Source organism: Crassostrea angulata, chromosome 2, assembly GCF_025612915.1.
Source record: "Crassostrea angulata isolate pt1a10 chromosome 2, ASM2561291v2, whole genome shotgun sequence".
Lineage (NCBI taxonomy): Eukaryota > Metazoa > Mollusca > Bivalvia > Ostreida > Ostreidae > Magallana > Magallana angulata.
Genome location: NC_069112.1, coordinates 8168588 through 8186711, shown reverse-complemented (window position 1 = coordinate 8186711; position 18124 = coordinate 8168588). Strand labels below are relative to the sequence as shown.

Sequence of the window (18124 nt, the reverse complement as noted above, 5' to 3'; positions counted from 1 at the left end):
TCATTTGGTCGTACGTCACTTCCGGTTTTCACTTAAAGCGTTCATGCAATAGAGGTTTTTTTTCTTAAACTTTAGATTTCTTTAAATATTTTACTCAATGTGATGAACGTATCGTAAGTAAATGTACTAAAATATCTACTTTCAATTTCTTAAATCACTTCCGTTTGTACATTTCCGGTCCCGAGACAAAAAACATTTATCAACGAGATATTATAACTTACAAAAACTTGAACATCCAAACTTTGAGGAAAGACAAGACAATGTATGAAGATATGTTTACTATGTTCTGTCTGATCCGGCGTAACTTCCGGTCGTCACAGACAGTACTAAAAAATTGATAGGTTGTATTTTTGTTTTGTTTATTTCTTGGAAATTCCTTTAGTGTATATAGTATACCCATTTTATGTTTACAAGATAAATGGATCCTTTGTGCAGATTAATACATGAGGAACGGAAGACCTTTTTGTTGCTATAACAAGAATCTAGTTTGATTTTTATATTTGTCTGTTTGTTTGTTTGTTTGGTTTGTGAAATTTTTTTTCTGATAACCGAAACCATATGTGAACTTTTTAAACATGAAACTAATGAATGTAACATAAAGTTTTGCAGTGTATTTGGGGGGGGGGGGGGGGGGGGTTAACTTCCGTTTATTTTCCATCGGGCTCGGCGTCCTTTTCGCGGGCTTCTGCCTCTTCCCGGGAATCTCAACAGAGAAGCCACGAGAAGGTCTTGTTCCAAGTGTTTATCTATTTTATATCTGTTATCATAATAATATAACTGTTTTTCTCTTAAGTGATTTGTTACTTGTTTATTTGACCACTGAAATCACTTAATTGGCGTCGCCGGTAGGATTTCTAGCGGTCAGTTTGGACCAGCGCGGTGCCTAGGGGACACCGCGCGGTTCGGCCACGTGTTAATTTTTGTAAATTATATGTTATGTTTTAATTTTTTGGTAAAGTTAAATTGTGTTTTTGCATATGTAAATAGCCGTGCTAGGCAACGGCGGTGACTAGCTGTGAATGATACATTTGTTGATATTGGTTGTGGGGGGAAATGGCGGATGGTCAGGGGTCATTTGGGTTAGGTAGGGGCGGTTCCTGGAACAGGAGTGGCATGGGTGTCCCGGGGGGCAAGGGAGCTAAGCCGGCTGGCTTAGCTGGGGCCCAGGGAAGGGATATGGATGCCATGGGGGGCCATGTACCTGACAGATTTGACCAACTGTTCGGATTTGTTACCCCATTTAGGCCACCGGTTTACAGTACTCCCCAGGCCCGGACAGTTGAGGATAGCACTGTGGTAGGGGAAGTAGATATGTTCCTTACTAGGGAGGTAAACAGAGGGGAGGCTGTAAGGGAAACAAATGTATTGGGGACAGCTGAGGGAGAACAGGGTAATGTTGGGGCAGGACAGATGGACCCTGTTAGTATGGCAAGGTATGAAGCCAGAGAGTATGCCCGAGGGGACCAGGGTGCGTCTGAATTGCAGGCACGGGTTGGAGCTTTAGAATCCCAGTTAGCCCAGATAACGCAACTGTTGGTGGGGATGTAAGGGTCCTTGGGGAGAACTCGCTCTCGGGGATCAAGTCCCAAGGATAAAGCACAAGATAACCTGCCGCCAGAGGCGTTAGTGAGCTCGTGGTCTGTGGGTCAGAGGTGTGTAGACACTGGGCACCCCCCCCCCCCCAGTAGGTGCTAGCGTTCCCAGGGCTGAAAACACTGTGAGCACTGCTCGGGTGACACCAGGTAGCATGGGGGAGGGTGGTCCTCATGGGGGTGGTTCCTCTGGGCAGGGGCAGGTTGAGGGGCAGCGGCCAGGTGTGGAGACAAGGGGGTATGGGGAACATCACGGGATTGTAGTTTCAGGCCCAGGGGGTGCTGGAGGCAGTGGGGGAACTCCTCGGACAGCCATTTCGGGGCCCATGCCCGTCAGAGTAAGGGGGCCGTGCCCTGGGGGGAACCCTTGTATGGTGGGGCAGTCCCAGATACACCTGTGCTCGAAAGTCTGTCATCTCACAGGGGGGTTATGCATTCTTGTTCGGAACCCTCTGAAACCCATAGCCACTCGCACTCATCCCTGGGGCAGGGATACAATGTCACTTTCAGTACTCCAGCACCACGGAGTGCCACAGTTGATAGTCAAGTTAGGGCTGCTTACCCATTAGTTAGGGAGAACATGTCATTGGGGACCCCGGGAAGGTCGGGGGGAAGTGTCTCAACTTCCAGCAGTAGTTGGGGGCGGTCAGGGCGAAACATCCCAGCTGAGGCCAAAAGTCTACGGTACAATGGTAGTTTAGAGTGGGGGTTGTTTTACGCCAAGTTCCGAACCTTAGCGAGGTACTACGGGTGGACAGATGACGACAGCATGTTGGCCCTAAGTGTGTCAGTTGAAGGCCCTGCGTTAAAGTACTATCATATCCTCTCCTCGCGGGGGGAAGAAATGAGCTTTGGGGAATTAGCTTTGCGCTTTGAGCAGCGGTTTGGGAAGGGCACGCTGCAAGCGGCCTCTCAGGTAGAGTTTAACGCCATGACCCAGGGGTCCGAGGAAAGTTTAGAGCAATGGGGGGGACCGGGTTATGGAAATAGCGCAGCAGGCTCTAGGGGCGAGAGTTCCGGGACAGGTGCTCCAAGAGCAGGCAGTTCTACGATGCGATGGGCTGCCAGGATCCGCGAGCCGGACGGAAACTCATCGATAGTCCTCCACTCACTGTAGACGAAGCTGTGCGAACGGTCAAGACATATCAACTGAGCCGACAAGCGTTTGCGCCACGACGCAGGGGGGTACATTCTGTGTCGCGAGATGGTCAGTTGTCCGGTGGGGAGCAGTCGAGATCTCCCTCGCCCGCACCGCGTAGGGATTCCTACAACTCAGTAAGGCGTGATGGTTCACCAAGACGAGAGTCCATCGCACACTCTAGTGTGGCCTGTAACAGGGAACATGACACCCGTGGGGGCTCAGGGGGGTTCTTCATTTAATCCTCGCAGCCGTCAGCGGGGGTCTGGGTTGTGCTATGCATGCAATCATCTGGGGCATTTTCGGAGAGAGTGCCCAAATCGACAGCAGCTTGATTCACCACACCGTCAGGGCCAGCGTTCCAGTAAACAGGCGGATGATAGGCAGGTACAATTCTCAGGAACTCCAACAGTAGGGTCGGCCACTCTAGTTGTGCCATCAGTTAGGTCGGGGGCCTTGGATATGGGGAAAGTGCGTGGCGCATATCGATCAAGGTAAATGGTGTCCTGGTGAGCGCGGTGGTCGATACTGCAGCTGAGATTACAATCATAGCACAGCGGGTTTATGATAAGATGTCTCCGCGTCCTGAGATTTCCACTAGTATCGATGTCAACCTCGCTGGGGGCGGGGCAACCATGGCGGTGGGTTATCTGGGGGAATGCTCTTATAGAAATAGGGGGACCCAGTTAAGACATCTTGTGTATGTTGCCCCACTTCAAGACGAAATGCTCCTGGTGCAGGAGCATGGGGTTCAATTGCACTGCAGCATAGGGGAATTCCGCGTCGGGGCAAGTCTGACAATACAGCCCATGTTTAAGGCAAACCCAAACTCTCTCTCCTGTCTCAGTGCGTCGCGTGCGTCTACCTCCCTTGTCAGTGGGGGTGATTGATTGCGAGATAACTGATGAGATCTCTGACTTTGTTCTTGAGCCCTTAGATGAATTTCCGGTAGGGGTAATTCCGTCGAGGTCATTCAATAAGTCCGGAAGAAGGGGCAAGTTGTGCCTCATGAATTTCACGTCGAGGGCGCATATTTTTCGGCAGGGTCAGTCCTTGGCCACCGCAGCACTCGCGACCGAAGTAGGGAATTCGCAGGCGTCGGTGAGACAGGTCAGTACGGAAAGTTCGTCCGAAGTACCCAGTCACATCAAAGGGAGACTCGATGACATTCGGATTAATGCTCCGCCTGACGTGCGCGACGAGGCGGTGCGGCTTATAACACAGTACTCCGACGTATTCGCCGTTAACGATTTAGACCTGGGCGAGTTCGCAGCTATCGAGCATCACATCGAAACTGGAGAGGCACGACCTACCGGTTAAATTGGAAGATAGCCTTGGCCTTCCTGGATGACGTTCTCATTCTCGGAGAGTCCACTCGATCACATCTGGACAACTTGCGTCAAGTATTCGAGAGGTTCCGCCAGTATGGCCTTAAGTTCAAGCCAAGGAAATGCGAGTTTTTCCGGCAAAAGGTTGAGTTTCTATGTCGCTCGGTGAGCTCGGAGGGGGTTGAAATGGGTGACCAATATATTGAAGCTGTTCGAGACTGGCCAAGACCCGCAAACACCAAGGCAGTTGAGAGATTCTTAGGGTTCGCAAATTATCACAGGAACTTTATCCCTCATTTTTCAGAAGTTGCAGCCCCGCTATATGCCATCACGGGCAAGGCTGTCTTCCGGTGGGAAAGTGAACAAGAACAAGCCTTTCGAGACCTGATATCGCATCTGATTAGCCCCCCAGTATTGGCTATCCCGACCCGGAAAGGGCACTTTATTCTGGATACTGACGCCTCAGACCTCGCCATTGGCGGGGAATTGTGTCAAATTCAGGATGGGTGTGAGCGAACAATAGGGTATGCAAGTTCCGTGTTGTCCACCGAGCAGCGTCGGTACTGTACCACTCGTAAAGAGTTGCTTGCGGTAGTCAGGTTTACCCGTCAGTTCCGACATTACCTCCTTGGGCGGAAGTTCGCCGTGCGCACAGATCATCATAGCTTGACCTGGTTAATTAACTTTCGTCACCCAGAGGGACAAATAGCACGGTGGCTTGAGGAACTTGCCAGTATGACAATTATTCACCGGCCGGGCAAAAAACATCTTAAAGGTCATATGAAACGATATCCTGACCATATTGAGTTATATACGGGAATGAGTTCATAAGTGCCTATTTAATAAGACTGACATTGTTTTTTGGATATTTTATGCAAAATGTGAGCGCCACAGTCGATCAAAATTACTTGATCGGGAAAAGGAACATTGACTTACGCGGCTTACCTCCCTTGCTTATGACGTCAGTAAGACCCAATCGCCTTATAAAGCTATGTTGTGAATACAAATATCCATGTCATTTTGCAGCATTTTAAAAGAAAAAAAATACTATTTTATATAAAAACTTGTATAATTATACAATAATCAACCACGTAAGTTTTTTTTCTCTCAAGAAATGAAATCGTGTGCGTTTTTATTTACATGTAATAGCGTGTACATAATGATATTCAGTTTCGAGACTGCAGGGAGAATAAATGATTTTCTTCATAGATCCACATGCAAGTATAATATAATTTTAATATAAACATATTTAAATGTTTTATTTTGATCTTTTTAATGAAATTGACAAATTCAAAAATAAGTCTGATCGTTTTTTCCCATTTGCACGTTCAGGCAATTCATTAAGATTTTTTTTCTAAACTCATTGTGCCTCATTCGCTTCACGATTATATTGTTTGTTTCACTTTCAAATTCACAAATATTTTACCATTTAATTATTTTCAGTCTAAGAGAAATTTCTTCAAATGTTTTGTTTTTGAAACGTGTACTTGAATGTGCGGTGTTTTGATTTTAAAACGTGTATGTGCGGTGTTTACTCACAGATTCTTTTTATCTCACTTTCTTCCGCAATGTTTTCTTTCGGTTTTTTTATCATTATTGATGCTTGTTCTTAATAAATCTGTTGATTATCTTCACATTCGTTCACAACTATTTTTATAAAACAACCGATTTATTTTACCGATACATTTCTAAATCCTTAATTGCCATATTTCCGCGATCTAATTTAATAAAACGTTAATACACGTGTACACAAAGTATTATTAAAGATATTGCTACATGTATATATCAATAAGTCAGAAATTTATATTATTTCGAAATAAAATTTAAGAATAATTTTGCGGCATTTTATAGCAGCTCTTAAATACAAACCATGTACACAATGCCTCAAACATTTTCATTGGCCTGCCTTGTATACTTTTTTATGTGACAAAATAAATCAAATCAATTTAAATGCTTTAATTCCCTTTAAATGAAGCTCAATCAGTATACGTACCGAAGAAGAAAAAGGATGTTTCTATTTCAAAAGGATAAGGATAATTCATTAATCAGCTGTAAATGTTGGAGCATTTTTTTCGTTAAATTTCCACTCCAGTACGGGATCTTCATCAGGATTTTAATTTTGTGAGAAGCTGATATTAGATTTATTCATTAACGACCAATTAAAATTAAGTCATCTATAGGCTACTACGAAATCAAATGATCTCATTTGAAAAGAAAGACACGTTTATATATGCAAAAATTACTAAAATTTAATCGATAAACTACTGTAAAATTACACTAGCAAACAAATCTTACATCATGTATTTTAACATTAGTTTATACCAAGCTTTATATTCATGAAAGAAAATCATAGTGTTAAAAATCGTTTCATATGACCTTTAATGCGGACGCTCTCTCTCGAGATGTGATTCAGCCGTGTGGGGCCGTGGGCCTGACAGTTGCGCTTAAGGATTTGCCTTGTGGCGGTTGTCATTACTGCCGGCGTGCGCATGAGCGATGGCAGGATTTCTCAAGCGAGGTAGACGATGTGATACCTCTTTCATCAGGGTGGGTGGGGGGGGGGGGGTCCCAGGGTCGAGCTCCCTCAGTGAGACAAGTATCTTCGCAGCCCTTGGGCAGCGGGGAATCGAGTAGAGTAGTGGGGGAGGACTTGGAGTCCCAGTATGTAGAGGTGTCCGGGCCACATTCTGAGGATGCGGGAGTGGACAATGACTCAGAGTACTTAGAGGTCATTGATGCTCATTGGCATCCAACTCGGATGTCAGTACCTGTCAACTTGTCTGCCCTTACTGTGGCAATTAGGCAGCTGCCATCCGGGATGGATGTCCCAGTTAGGGTTGTAGGGGGTTGTGCTGTCTACGTGGATGGCCCAACTCCATCCCCCATAGATCCTCCTCAGCCGGGTTGGGTGACCGCCGTAGGCCTGCACCCAACCAAGGTCTCGGGGGTCTCCATTGGACACATTCAAGGGTTGATGGAGACCTGTGTCAACAATGGGTGAGCTGTCGGGGAGGTTGGCCTCGACTACTGTCGGGGCACCAACTGGGGACACCAAAGGTGGGTGATAGGAGAGGTGTTTAGGGTGGTTACACCACTTACACCTCTGGTTCTTCATTTGCGGGGGGCTCCCTCTGACCCGTTGGGACAGGAGCCTATGCTGTCGTTACTGACCCAGCATCGGACTCCGGCCTGGGTCCCATTATACCTACACTCGTTCACCGGGGGTCCTTCCCAAGTGGACGAGTTGGTAGCTACAGGTCGGGTGGTGTTTTTTGGGGTCAGCGGGTTGCTCTGTTTTTTTTACCCAGGATCAGATCCAGGGTATCTGACGGATACCCGCTGACCGGCTCCTTTTGGAGACTGATAGCCCCAATCTGAGAGTAGGGCCCAAGGAGATGACACCGGGGCAAATTTGGGTGACATATCGCCGTTTGGCGGAGATCCGCCAAGTTGAACTCAAGCATTTGGTTGCCCAAGTGAAGACCAATTTCAACCTGCTGTTCGGTCATCAGCTGCGGGGGGCACCATTGACCGGGAGGTATTGATCATCCGTGCATCCGGGGACCATCCAGAGAAGAACCAGGGTCGAGACCAGAGGGACTGGAGGGAACCGTCCTGGACGTTTTCCTTTTGTGTTTTACATGTTTTATTAACTGTGATAGTTGATTTGTGTATCGTTTTGGTTGACTGTGGGTGTATTGTAATGTGTAAATTGTGTAATGCTTATATTTGTAAGTTCCGTGGTTTCTCTGGTCGGAATTGGGACATTCCGCCACAAAATGGGGGAATGTAGTGTATTGGGGGGGGGTTAACTTCCGTTTATTTTCCATCGGGCTCGGCGTCATCTTCGCGGGCTTCTGCCTCTTTTCCCGGGAATCTCAACAGAGAAGCCACGAGAAGGTCTTGTTCCAAGTGTTTATTTATTTTATATCTGTTATCATAATAATATAACTGTTTTTCTCTTAAGTGGTTTGTTACTTGTTTATTTGACCGCGGAAATCACCTCAGTTTCAAAATTAGCGTTAAAAATTGTCTCAATTAGGTTTCAAAGTTGTGGTCATTTGTCAATGTCATGATTGATGTTATATCGATATTTCACAATTTAAGTGACTATGTTTTTGTATCTTTTATTTCAGAAATTGCACAAATGGACATTTTAATGTTCATAGTATTAATGTCCATGTTGGTTTGTTGTAAATTTTTATATATTACATGTATTTATCTTTAGATTTAAATGCTCTAGTTATTTCATTTTGAACTTAACAGTTTATCAAAAGGATGCGATGTTCTAAAGAACCCTTTTTATCGGTGTAAATGAAAGATCTCCACCTAGTCCCGTCAAAAATATATTGAACAGAAAAAATATCATAAACAATTGTAAATAATTCGTCAGAAACGCATGCTTATTAAGTGTTAGATTAGATAACACATTTGGATGTTACGTTGAAATGAATTCAAATTTGGACTCGGTAGGCTCTGGAGATAAATGTTAAATGTCTTCTTATGACAATATTTTTTTTTGTAAATTACACTTTAAATCTTAAGTATTTTTTTTCATTATTTATTTTTTTCAGTGTATTTGTGCTCTTATTTCCTGTGTGGTTTCCGAAGAAAAAGATTAAAGGGGCTTGGGCTTTAATTTAAAGCACATGTGTAATTTCAACATAAACAAAATAAAATATGACCATGTGATCTTGCTTATCAATGATATATGAAATATCATTTAAAACTATAAACACAAACATATTTTAACAAGTCCTTTTCTCTCTTCTGTAGTTTGTAATGCATAACAATACAAGCATGACTAACAAAATGTGTTAGTCAAAGGTTAGCTTATATACGTAGTCTAAGACTCAAATACCATATAAATGCAAATGCCATAATCTTTATTCTGCATAGCTTGCTCTGCAAATAATAGATGAGCTTAGTTTCCAATGGTAATCTGCACTTACAGATTAAACATTTAAACACTCACATTCCTTACATCCATTTATTAAATTATAACTTTAGTTATAAAATGTTTAAATTTCATATAAGGACAGGGGCTTACATAGCGCTAGTATCATCACTTCGAGCAATTAACAAATCCTTAATCTAACGTTGCTAACATATTTGTGTTTGGCCTGTACAAATTGCTTGCACTTTAAAAGTCACAATGTGTGTCAATAATGGGCTCTCATTCTGTAAGCATAAGATGCAATAATAAGGTTTTCCACATGATGATTTATTCACCATTGACTGTGTTGAATTGAAAATTGTTGGTATAAATAGGTCTAAACTCCGTCATAAAAGTAGTTTTTTAATGAAAACAATAATTTAAAATGGTTTTGTGTTTTGTTTTGTTTTTTGTTGGGTCTTTTTTTGTTTTTTGTTTTTTTTGTTTTTTTTTTTTTTGGAGTCGTCTAGACGTATTATGGGTAAAAATACGTAGCATTCACATAAAACTTCCAACTTTATTAATGACTGCCAAAACAGAAAAGTTATTCGCAGTGATAAGTATGTGTCAATGTAGCTCAGTGTGATAGGTGAACGATTGTAAACAATGCTTCTCTGGTAAGAGGGTGTTCAAGTTATTGTGGGCTTTTATTTAAACGGGGTCACGTGACCCCGTATATTGGTTTACTGTCAGCCGAAGTCTAAAAGTTTTCATGCATTTCAGTAAATATGTATTATAAAAACACGCATTAAATCTTTTTAAGTCCTCTGTGTATAAACAAAATTCAATTTAGAAATTAAACAAATAGTTTTATTGATCAAAATAGTCTTGCTCGGGTTCAAATGTGGAATGAGTTACGTAACTGAATGCACAGCGCTGTTGACGATTCAGTTGGTGGATGAGCTCATTAATCAATAAAAGAGGTTGATGGAATAGAAATTAATGTTCCCAAACACAATGTGCTTTTTTGAAAAGTTGTGAATTTTATTTTGACAATCTTTCACCTTAATACTACCAAACTTCATGCGCAAGCCGAAGTTTAAATCGGGACGGGTTATACACAGATGTTTTACAAATTAAAAAGGTGTTCCATTGGCTTCCAGTCTATTTGCTGTATGACTGCTGTTCGTTTCGAAAGGAATTTTGTACAAAGAAACAAGTTTGAATTTGCCTTCTCGTTCGTTGGCTCTTTAGTTGATTAAACTGAATTTGAATTTTAAAGAATGCATTGTAAGCAAAATCTTTAATAGATTATACATTTTGGAAGACTTATAAATCATATAATATATACAATCTTATCGATTGAAGAACAAAGTTAAATGTTATTGTTCATGTTTTCCAGTTTAGTTGGAATCAGGCTTGCGGGGAATTACATTGTAAAAAAATGCATTACATCGTCATTACTTCATGAATTAGGGCATTGAATTAACCATTACCATTACTTGATTTTCTTGAGGTAATGGATTAATTTACCATTAAATGAGTGAAATAATGCATTACCATTATTTTGTGAAAAGTCAATAAGTTTTAAAAAAGTAATTAAAAAACTAAATAAAGAGGTTTTGTAAATATTTCTTAAATAAAACATGCTTAAAATATTTACAGGTTCATGTTCATGTTCACTATCAGGTTCAAATTTAATGACTTATACAAGATTGCTGTTGCACTTGTAGTTCTCAAAGTAAGGTTGGTCCCGTAACATTTACACGCTAATGGCGGAGTTGACAATTTCTGTTATTTATGTCTCTGATTTTCGGAGTATGATTCTTAATGAAAGGAACGGTTGTGTCGTGATTCGTGTGGATGTTGCACGAGTTTACACAAAAAAAGTAGTAAGTGGCGAACGGATTTATTTTTACCTATTAATTTTGCATGAATCGCAAATGAAGAAAATCGTGTCAGATAAGTCAGTCTTAAAAATCAAAATGGCGACCGTGACAAATATTTTTATTGTCAAAGTTTTTTGGAATCTTATTGTAAAAAAAAATATTTCTAACGTCAGGTGCCGTGTTTGTTATCGGTATACAATTGTTCACTTTGTTAATTGAGCAGTTTTATAGTTTTCGGGGTTTTCATTAAACTTTTATTACGGATACCGTCCGACTTGTGTATTTTCCCTTGGATCACAAAATTGAATAAATCAAATGATTGCAATTATCTAATTTGATATAGTTGTTTTATTTTCCCAGTTAGTAGTAATTATTAAAATTTTTACTTGGGGTCTTATTTTACATAATATACCGTTGTGTCAATTTTCTACAATTATGAAGGCTGGGATTGATTAAAATTTAGACAAGTATCAGATAATGGCAAAAAAGCCAAATTAACATAGATTGTAACAACTAATTCAAACTCATAAATTTTGGAAGCATATTCGAGGAAATCCATGACAATTACAAATTCAAACTTTCAAGACCCCGTCTTTCAGTAATCTCAGTACTTTGATTTTAATTCTGCACTTTTGCTTTCTGATTGGTTAAACATTTTTTTTTTCATTTTTTATGTAATAGAATTATCTTGCAATATATTTACAACCCTACAGATAACGACTGAAAATAAATACTTTTCTTGCCCCGTCTAAATTATGTCAAATAAACAAGAGCACTAGCACAGTCAGAGATTGTTTAAGATCATGTTGTGACATTTACAAAATAAACATAGAAATGGCACCAAGGAGAAAGGTATTAAGGTACATGTATGTCTGTTAATGAAAGGTAATGCAGTTATGTTCTATTCATGTATTGATACACACATTCAAATGTAAGATTGCGTTTTAAAAGATTTACTTAAGTCGTACAAATTTCCTAGATGGGGGAATTTGACATACATTCAATGCCATTCTCCTTTAATAATAACTTACCAAGTTTAACAGCGATATTTTTATAAAAAACAGCCAAGCTGAGACACTAAGAAGCAAAATAACAGTCGTCTGTCTTCGGGATATTTATGTATAAAATATAGATTATCTAAATGACATGCACATCCAGTCACCACTGGCGGATTTAAGGGGGGGGGGCGTGGAGGGCGCACGCCCCCCCCCTAAAATTTTCAAAGTATGCATGACTGTAGATGATTTGGTAAATTTTTCATAGAAAAGTTAGCATTTTGTGTTTCACTTTATTTATAATTATGCCTGACTCAATGTTACACCTCATTGATACACCAGCTGTGCTATGCTGAATGTTATTCTGCTGCTCTATAAACATCTGATCCTAGTGCATATTGACAGGTTCTGATAACAAACCAATTATAAACTGTGTTTAAAACAAGCAGTGTTGGTCATTTCATTATGGTGGCTGCATCAAATTCCCCAGGGCCCTGAACTTGGGGCTTCGACCAAGAATCGACTGGAAACCCCAGCAGTTTTGTTTCAAGTGTAGACTGCGCTGTCATTTCCCTATTGCGATGCAAGCAAAAATTTCTGAATATTTAAAAGCTGGTCGAAGGTAAATATATAATAGCATTTAAAACCAGATGGTCTTTGTGCAATCATTAATTAATTACTGTATATTTTTTGCATTTTTTTCCAGGTAAATAGACTGTTTTAATATAAGAATACTGAAGATTTGATGCATCAGAAATTTCTAACAGCTAATAGGGGGTCGGATACCGTAACGTCATTAGAATGTTGTAACTTTGATACCCTGGTTAATTTTGGGAGTTCATAAATGCCTAAAATATTTTGTTTTTAATCCAATACATGTATTAGGTATAAGTAACAATATGTGTCAAATTGTTATATATATGTTATAGGCTTTTGTGTAAAGGAAGTAAGCACCAAGGGGAAATAGTAGATGGCAGAAGTCTGGTGATTAAAAGAAATGAAAACTTTATCTTGTTTGTTTATTTTTATTGCTTATTTCATCTTTTAAAAGTGTACATAACTAAAAAAAATACCACTATTTTGAGCCTGGTTTTACCTTTAAAATACACGAAAACCCAGGAGCTTCCGGGGGCTTCGCCCCCTGAGCCCCCACCGGGGCTTTGCCCTGGACCCATGGGGGGCCTCAAGGCGGCCCCCAGACCCCCTGCCTCAATAATTTTATCCACGCCCCCCCCCCTAAGTACAAATCCTGTATCCGCCCCTGGTCACACAAACCCGAAAACACACCCATTTATTTACAAATCAACCTTCCATACGCAACCACGTGACCTTTTACTACGACCCGGTATGAATGAATGTATGAATTAATGACTGGAACAGTGTGGATGAAAACAAATGAACAATGGGAGATGAAAACATGAGTTTTTTAAAACTAAATGAACTCAAGTATGTTTAATACTAATTATAAAAATTAATCCTGCGACATGTGAAGATGATGATATATATGGTTCATTCATAGAATTACCACATAATCTAGAGCATAACACTGTTATCATCAAATCGCGTAATCGTTAATATCATTGTGTCCGGTGTATGTTTGTCAGTATTATTCACCAGTTTTAAACCAATATTCCATTTAACAGGGTTAGTTTTGTTATTTTCACCTTATTTTGCGACGGCATTATTGCATGCTTATGATTCTTTTAGGGTTATTAAGAATATAATAACAATCGTGTCTAAAAAAACATACCTCCGCCACTTTTGGCTGCTTCTATAAGAGCTGTCTGGAACACTGTCTTTGGCCAGGGTCTGGGGACGAAACTGTCGGAGTCCCCGATCACAGAGAACACCATGGTCGGGGTCGAGCTGGCATTTACTATACAATTCTTTTTTGTTGTTGTATGGTTGTTTTGCTCTTCTGTTATCTTTTTATCGTATGCATTTTCTGGTATTATGTTTACTTCTTGTCGAATGGTATTCCAGAACGCACCGACGTCAATTGTGCGCTTAAAATAAAAAATCAAAATATTTTATTTATTATCAGTTGACTGAATGACAGAACGGAATTCTGTGCTTGTGGGATATTTAATGGAAAAAAGAAAAAAACCGTGACAGAAAAGTTTACTGATTTGTCAGGTCATAACATTACTATACCTTTGTAGACTAATGAAATGAAATTCATTAAGGTAGATTATAACAAACTAAAAACAAAAATACACCCTTATTAATAAAAAAAAAACCAAACAAACATGTCGGCATTTTAGAAACTTCTTCGATAATAATTTCTAGTTATCAGGAAAAAAAAGAAAATCATTTTCAATGTCATGTTCACTCGCGTTATGTTTAAATCTCTAATGGACTATACCGTTCTAGGTGACCTTTTAAAATTTAAAGGTACACGTTCTTAACACCATTATCATAATGCAGAAAATCGACGGATTAAAAAAAAGAAAGATTGATATTCTTTAAAAAACGGAATGTAATGGTGATCATTAACTTTGCGTGTAGAATTTTAAAAAGTAAGGAATGCAATTGAGAACTGTGAAGTCAGAAATATCACACTTAACACGATGGTGAATATAAACATGATTACTTTGTTGTCCATGTATTTGTAACTGATCAAATTAAGTGATATACTTGTAAATATATGGATAGTGATGAATTTTCGTGGAGCATATGCATCTGTTTCCAACGTTAACGTTAAAGCCATAAGATCATCAGAGATTTCACCGACTCCAGCCTCTTGCTTTTAACCACTAAATTTTTACGTTGTATTACGCATATGTATAGCCCTGACTTTTTATCTCAGAATTTAAGGGGTTCATCCTTCTCAAATAATTATGATCTTTGTTAATGAAGATTACATGTAAAGTATCAGGCATTCCACGAATTCTACTATTTGCGCACTACTTTGTTAACTATGCAGTGACAGCTGTGTGTTAATTAATTTCATAAGTTAATATTATGCATTTTTCTTGAGATTTAAACTATATACAGTCATATAATTATTTAATAATACATAAATGCTTAAATAAAATTATTCGGGAAGTACTCTAGCCTCGCCTACTATAAAAGTTGAGTTAAGCTACATGTATATTCGGAAAACAACAAAAATTGCAAATTATGCTATTTGATGCATTTTGTAGGCTTGGCATAACATTTAAAGGTATATGTGGCGTATTTGGAGTAAAACTTTTGACATGAGTTTAAGTAAACATTTACATCATACTTCTTATAATTAGACGTTTCAATTCTATTATTTCTATGACTGCCAGTGTGCAAATTACAACTTGTGTTGCTGTACATATTCAGACAACTATTGTTTCAGTATTGAACCATCACTGCAAGCTGACATCTGGGGTAAACACAGAAAAATTATTTTGCGTATATTATATTGCAGTGAAACCCAGTTAAGAAAATACCAGTAAATAATATTCATTAAAATTATTTGTTGCCTTATATATAGGATAGATTTTTAATTCACAAAACAGCATGTATTTCTCCAGTATCATTTAAAAAATGATCTCTGTTGTAACAGAGACATAAATAAAATGTTATTTATATCTTTGTTGTAATGTCTATAGCATCCCTGTAATTCATAGCACCGGTACTAAATTCAAAAACTCTTGGGAAATACTTTTACACGTTTTACACGTGCTTCACTTTTATCGGTAGTTTGTATAAACACTCAGTGTTCCAAACTCACTTTGGTTTTTACCAACCGTGCTGGCCAGACAGAATTAGTCAAGGCTCACTGCACGTGGCTTACAGATGGGTGCTTTACCTGTGCACTTGTTAAGTGCCACCACTGGCTGTGTATTGCTTTCTTTGGTGTAACAGAGTAAAATCAGGATGTTTAAAGTTTTCAATTATTTTTTTATAAGGCAAATGCATAACTAAGTACGTAACTGATTTAAGTCAAAACTGGAAGTAATCGTAAAAAGTATAACATTTCATACTATGATCACGGTAGACATTATTCAGATGGATTTTAATGTATTCAAGCTACAAAGCTGATTTTTGAGCTCAAAATCACAGAACAACACGCAGTGGTTGTTGAAATTTGCATGTAAAGATTCAGAAGTTTGGGGGAGAGGGGGGGGGGGGGTATGGGGAAGACAAATACGATTGCGGGAGAAATTTGTCTCTCGTGCGGAAGATAGGTGGGATGCGGGAGAGTTTAGATTTTTAGGCCGTTTTGTGGGAGTCTTCCGCACAATGCGGAAGTGTTAACAGGTATAAAAACCTAGTATTGAAAACACTAGGGACGTATATACGTCCCTGCTTTAACTTATTTAATAGTACTGACAGTTCATATTACATGCCGATCATTTCTTTTAAAAGGACTACTTTGTTTCTACACTGTTTACCGACAATTTAACAATTACAGCGCCTTTGAACTTATATGTGCATATAGCATGGGATCCGGATCCCGATCCCGATAAACGTGTACTAGCCTGGTTCCCTTAGCTACCAATTCCGCACAGTTACCAGGGTAGCTCATGCACAGGCTGAATTTTCCCCATAGCATCCGGTTTAACCTCACTTATATATTTTCTGCGTGGACCTCAGGGTCCAAGCAATTATAACATGGTTTGTAGCCGGCCTAATATGGTTTTTACATGGTCACTAAATTCTATATGGGGCGAGAGCGGTGCTCGAGCCTCAATATGGGAATAACTGACCATGTATAAACTTATTAGGTCAACTACAATTATGTAACAAAAATATTTTACCGACTTTTTTAATAATGTGAAGTAATTAAAACAATAAAAATCAACCTTTTAGAATAATAATACAAATTTCAGTTTGAGTACGGACCCTTACGTCATGATGCATTAAAATGACTTTATAATGTTCAAAGGGGGCAATATTTTCTAATGACTATGTATGAAATTAACATGACCTCTACGAGACTGCTGTAAGCCAATGTTTGTTTAATATATATATATATATATATATATATATATATATATATATATATATATATATATATATATATATATATATATATATATATAACATATGGCTAACATTTAATTCGTAATTTACGATGTCTTGATGTTTTTAGACACGCTCTGAGTACTGCACAAGGTTTGGCGAGACCTAAGAGATTTGTTACATGCTTCCATACCTTCGTATTGACAAAAAAGGTCATAAATGACGTCACAGAATTTTCGCGCTATGTTTCCCGTAAAAATAAACAAATAAAAAATATGAACCAGGAAGAAAAAAATAAAATTCAGATAACACTAGGTCTAAAAAACCCTTGTATTTATCTTTAATGGTTAACAGTTTAGACTAAACATAGAACACATCTATGTATTTTGTGAGAACTTAGAAATCGTATAATTCTCTCTCTCTCTCTCTCTCTCTCTCTCTCTCTCGTTGATAACTAAATAACATGACAATGATGCAAGGTATGTGTAACTCTTGCTAAGCTCCTCAAAACGGTAGCACTGTAAATCATATTACACAATAAAATGCCAAAAACTCAAAATAATGTCAGGCAATTATCATCAAATAAATAATGTAACTCCTTACCGACATTTTATTGACTTCAGCCGATGAATTTGCACCTGTAGACATCTTTTAATTTCAATTACAACCATGCACGTTCGCTTCATATGTACCTCAACACACTTTTTGTACTTCTATGGAATGTGTCTTTGTAGAAGTTCAATGTGACCTTTAACAAGATCTGGTCTTTTATGTAGTTAACAATGAACAAAACTATGGTCTGATGTTTCTTTTATGTATTCCGAAACCATAGGCTCCTAGCAACGAGTTCGGATTTAAATCTCTTTCGTCAAATTTGATTTGAGTATTTGAACATATGTGATCTGGAAATGGAACCGATCAACTTTTTTTTTTATAATAATTCACCTAATTGTATTCGGATGTTTCCGTTTTCCCAGTAACGAAAAAAGCACATGACGGATGACAGCGGTCAGCAGAGGATGCGCACTCCTTCATGGCACCTGATCCTTCCTCTAATTTTGTTTGCTTCTGTTTTGTATTTTTTCCTTTGGACAGTTTTGAACACTGTTCATTATCACCAAGTGCCATATTCAGCTGATCCGCTGCATACCAACCATCAAACATTTTTTTTACTTTAATACTTGCAGTATCATTCATTTTATTTAACTCACGGTAATGCATATTTTTTCCGAACGTTTTGACATTCGATATGTTAATTTTACAGTTACAATTACAATTTTTTTTTTTAAATAATACATTGTTTGATATTGAGTTAGTGAAATAAAAGCATGTTAGATGAGAAATTCGATATGCGGCGCAATGTCA

The 18124-nt window shown here is 38.9% G+C and overlaps 1 protein-coding gene across 1 annotated transcript in view; it reads right to left on the bottom strand.

Moving 5' to 3' along the window:
- The window catches only part of LOC128171913 (transient receptor potential cation channel subfamily M member 2-like), an 89431-nt gene extending 72024 nt beyond the window's left edge, over nucleotides 1-17407 (bottom strand). The window contains exons 1-2 of the mRNA XM_052837686.1: nucleotides 17363-17407; nucleotides 13569-13824 (exon numbers count right to left, since the gene is read on the bottom strand). Of these exons, the coding sequence (XP_052693646.1) occupies nucleotides 13569-13824; nucleotides 17363-17407 (301 nt within the window). The remainder of the gene's footprint in view (nucleotides 1-13568; nucleotides 13825-17362) is intronic.
- Nucleotides 17408-18124: the final 717 nt, after the last annotated feature.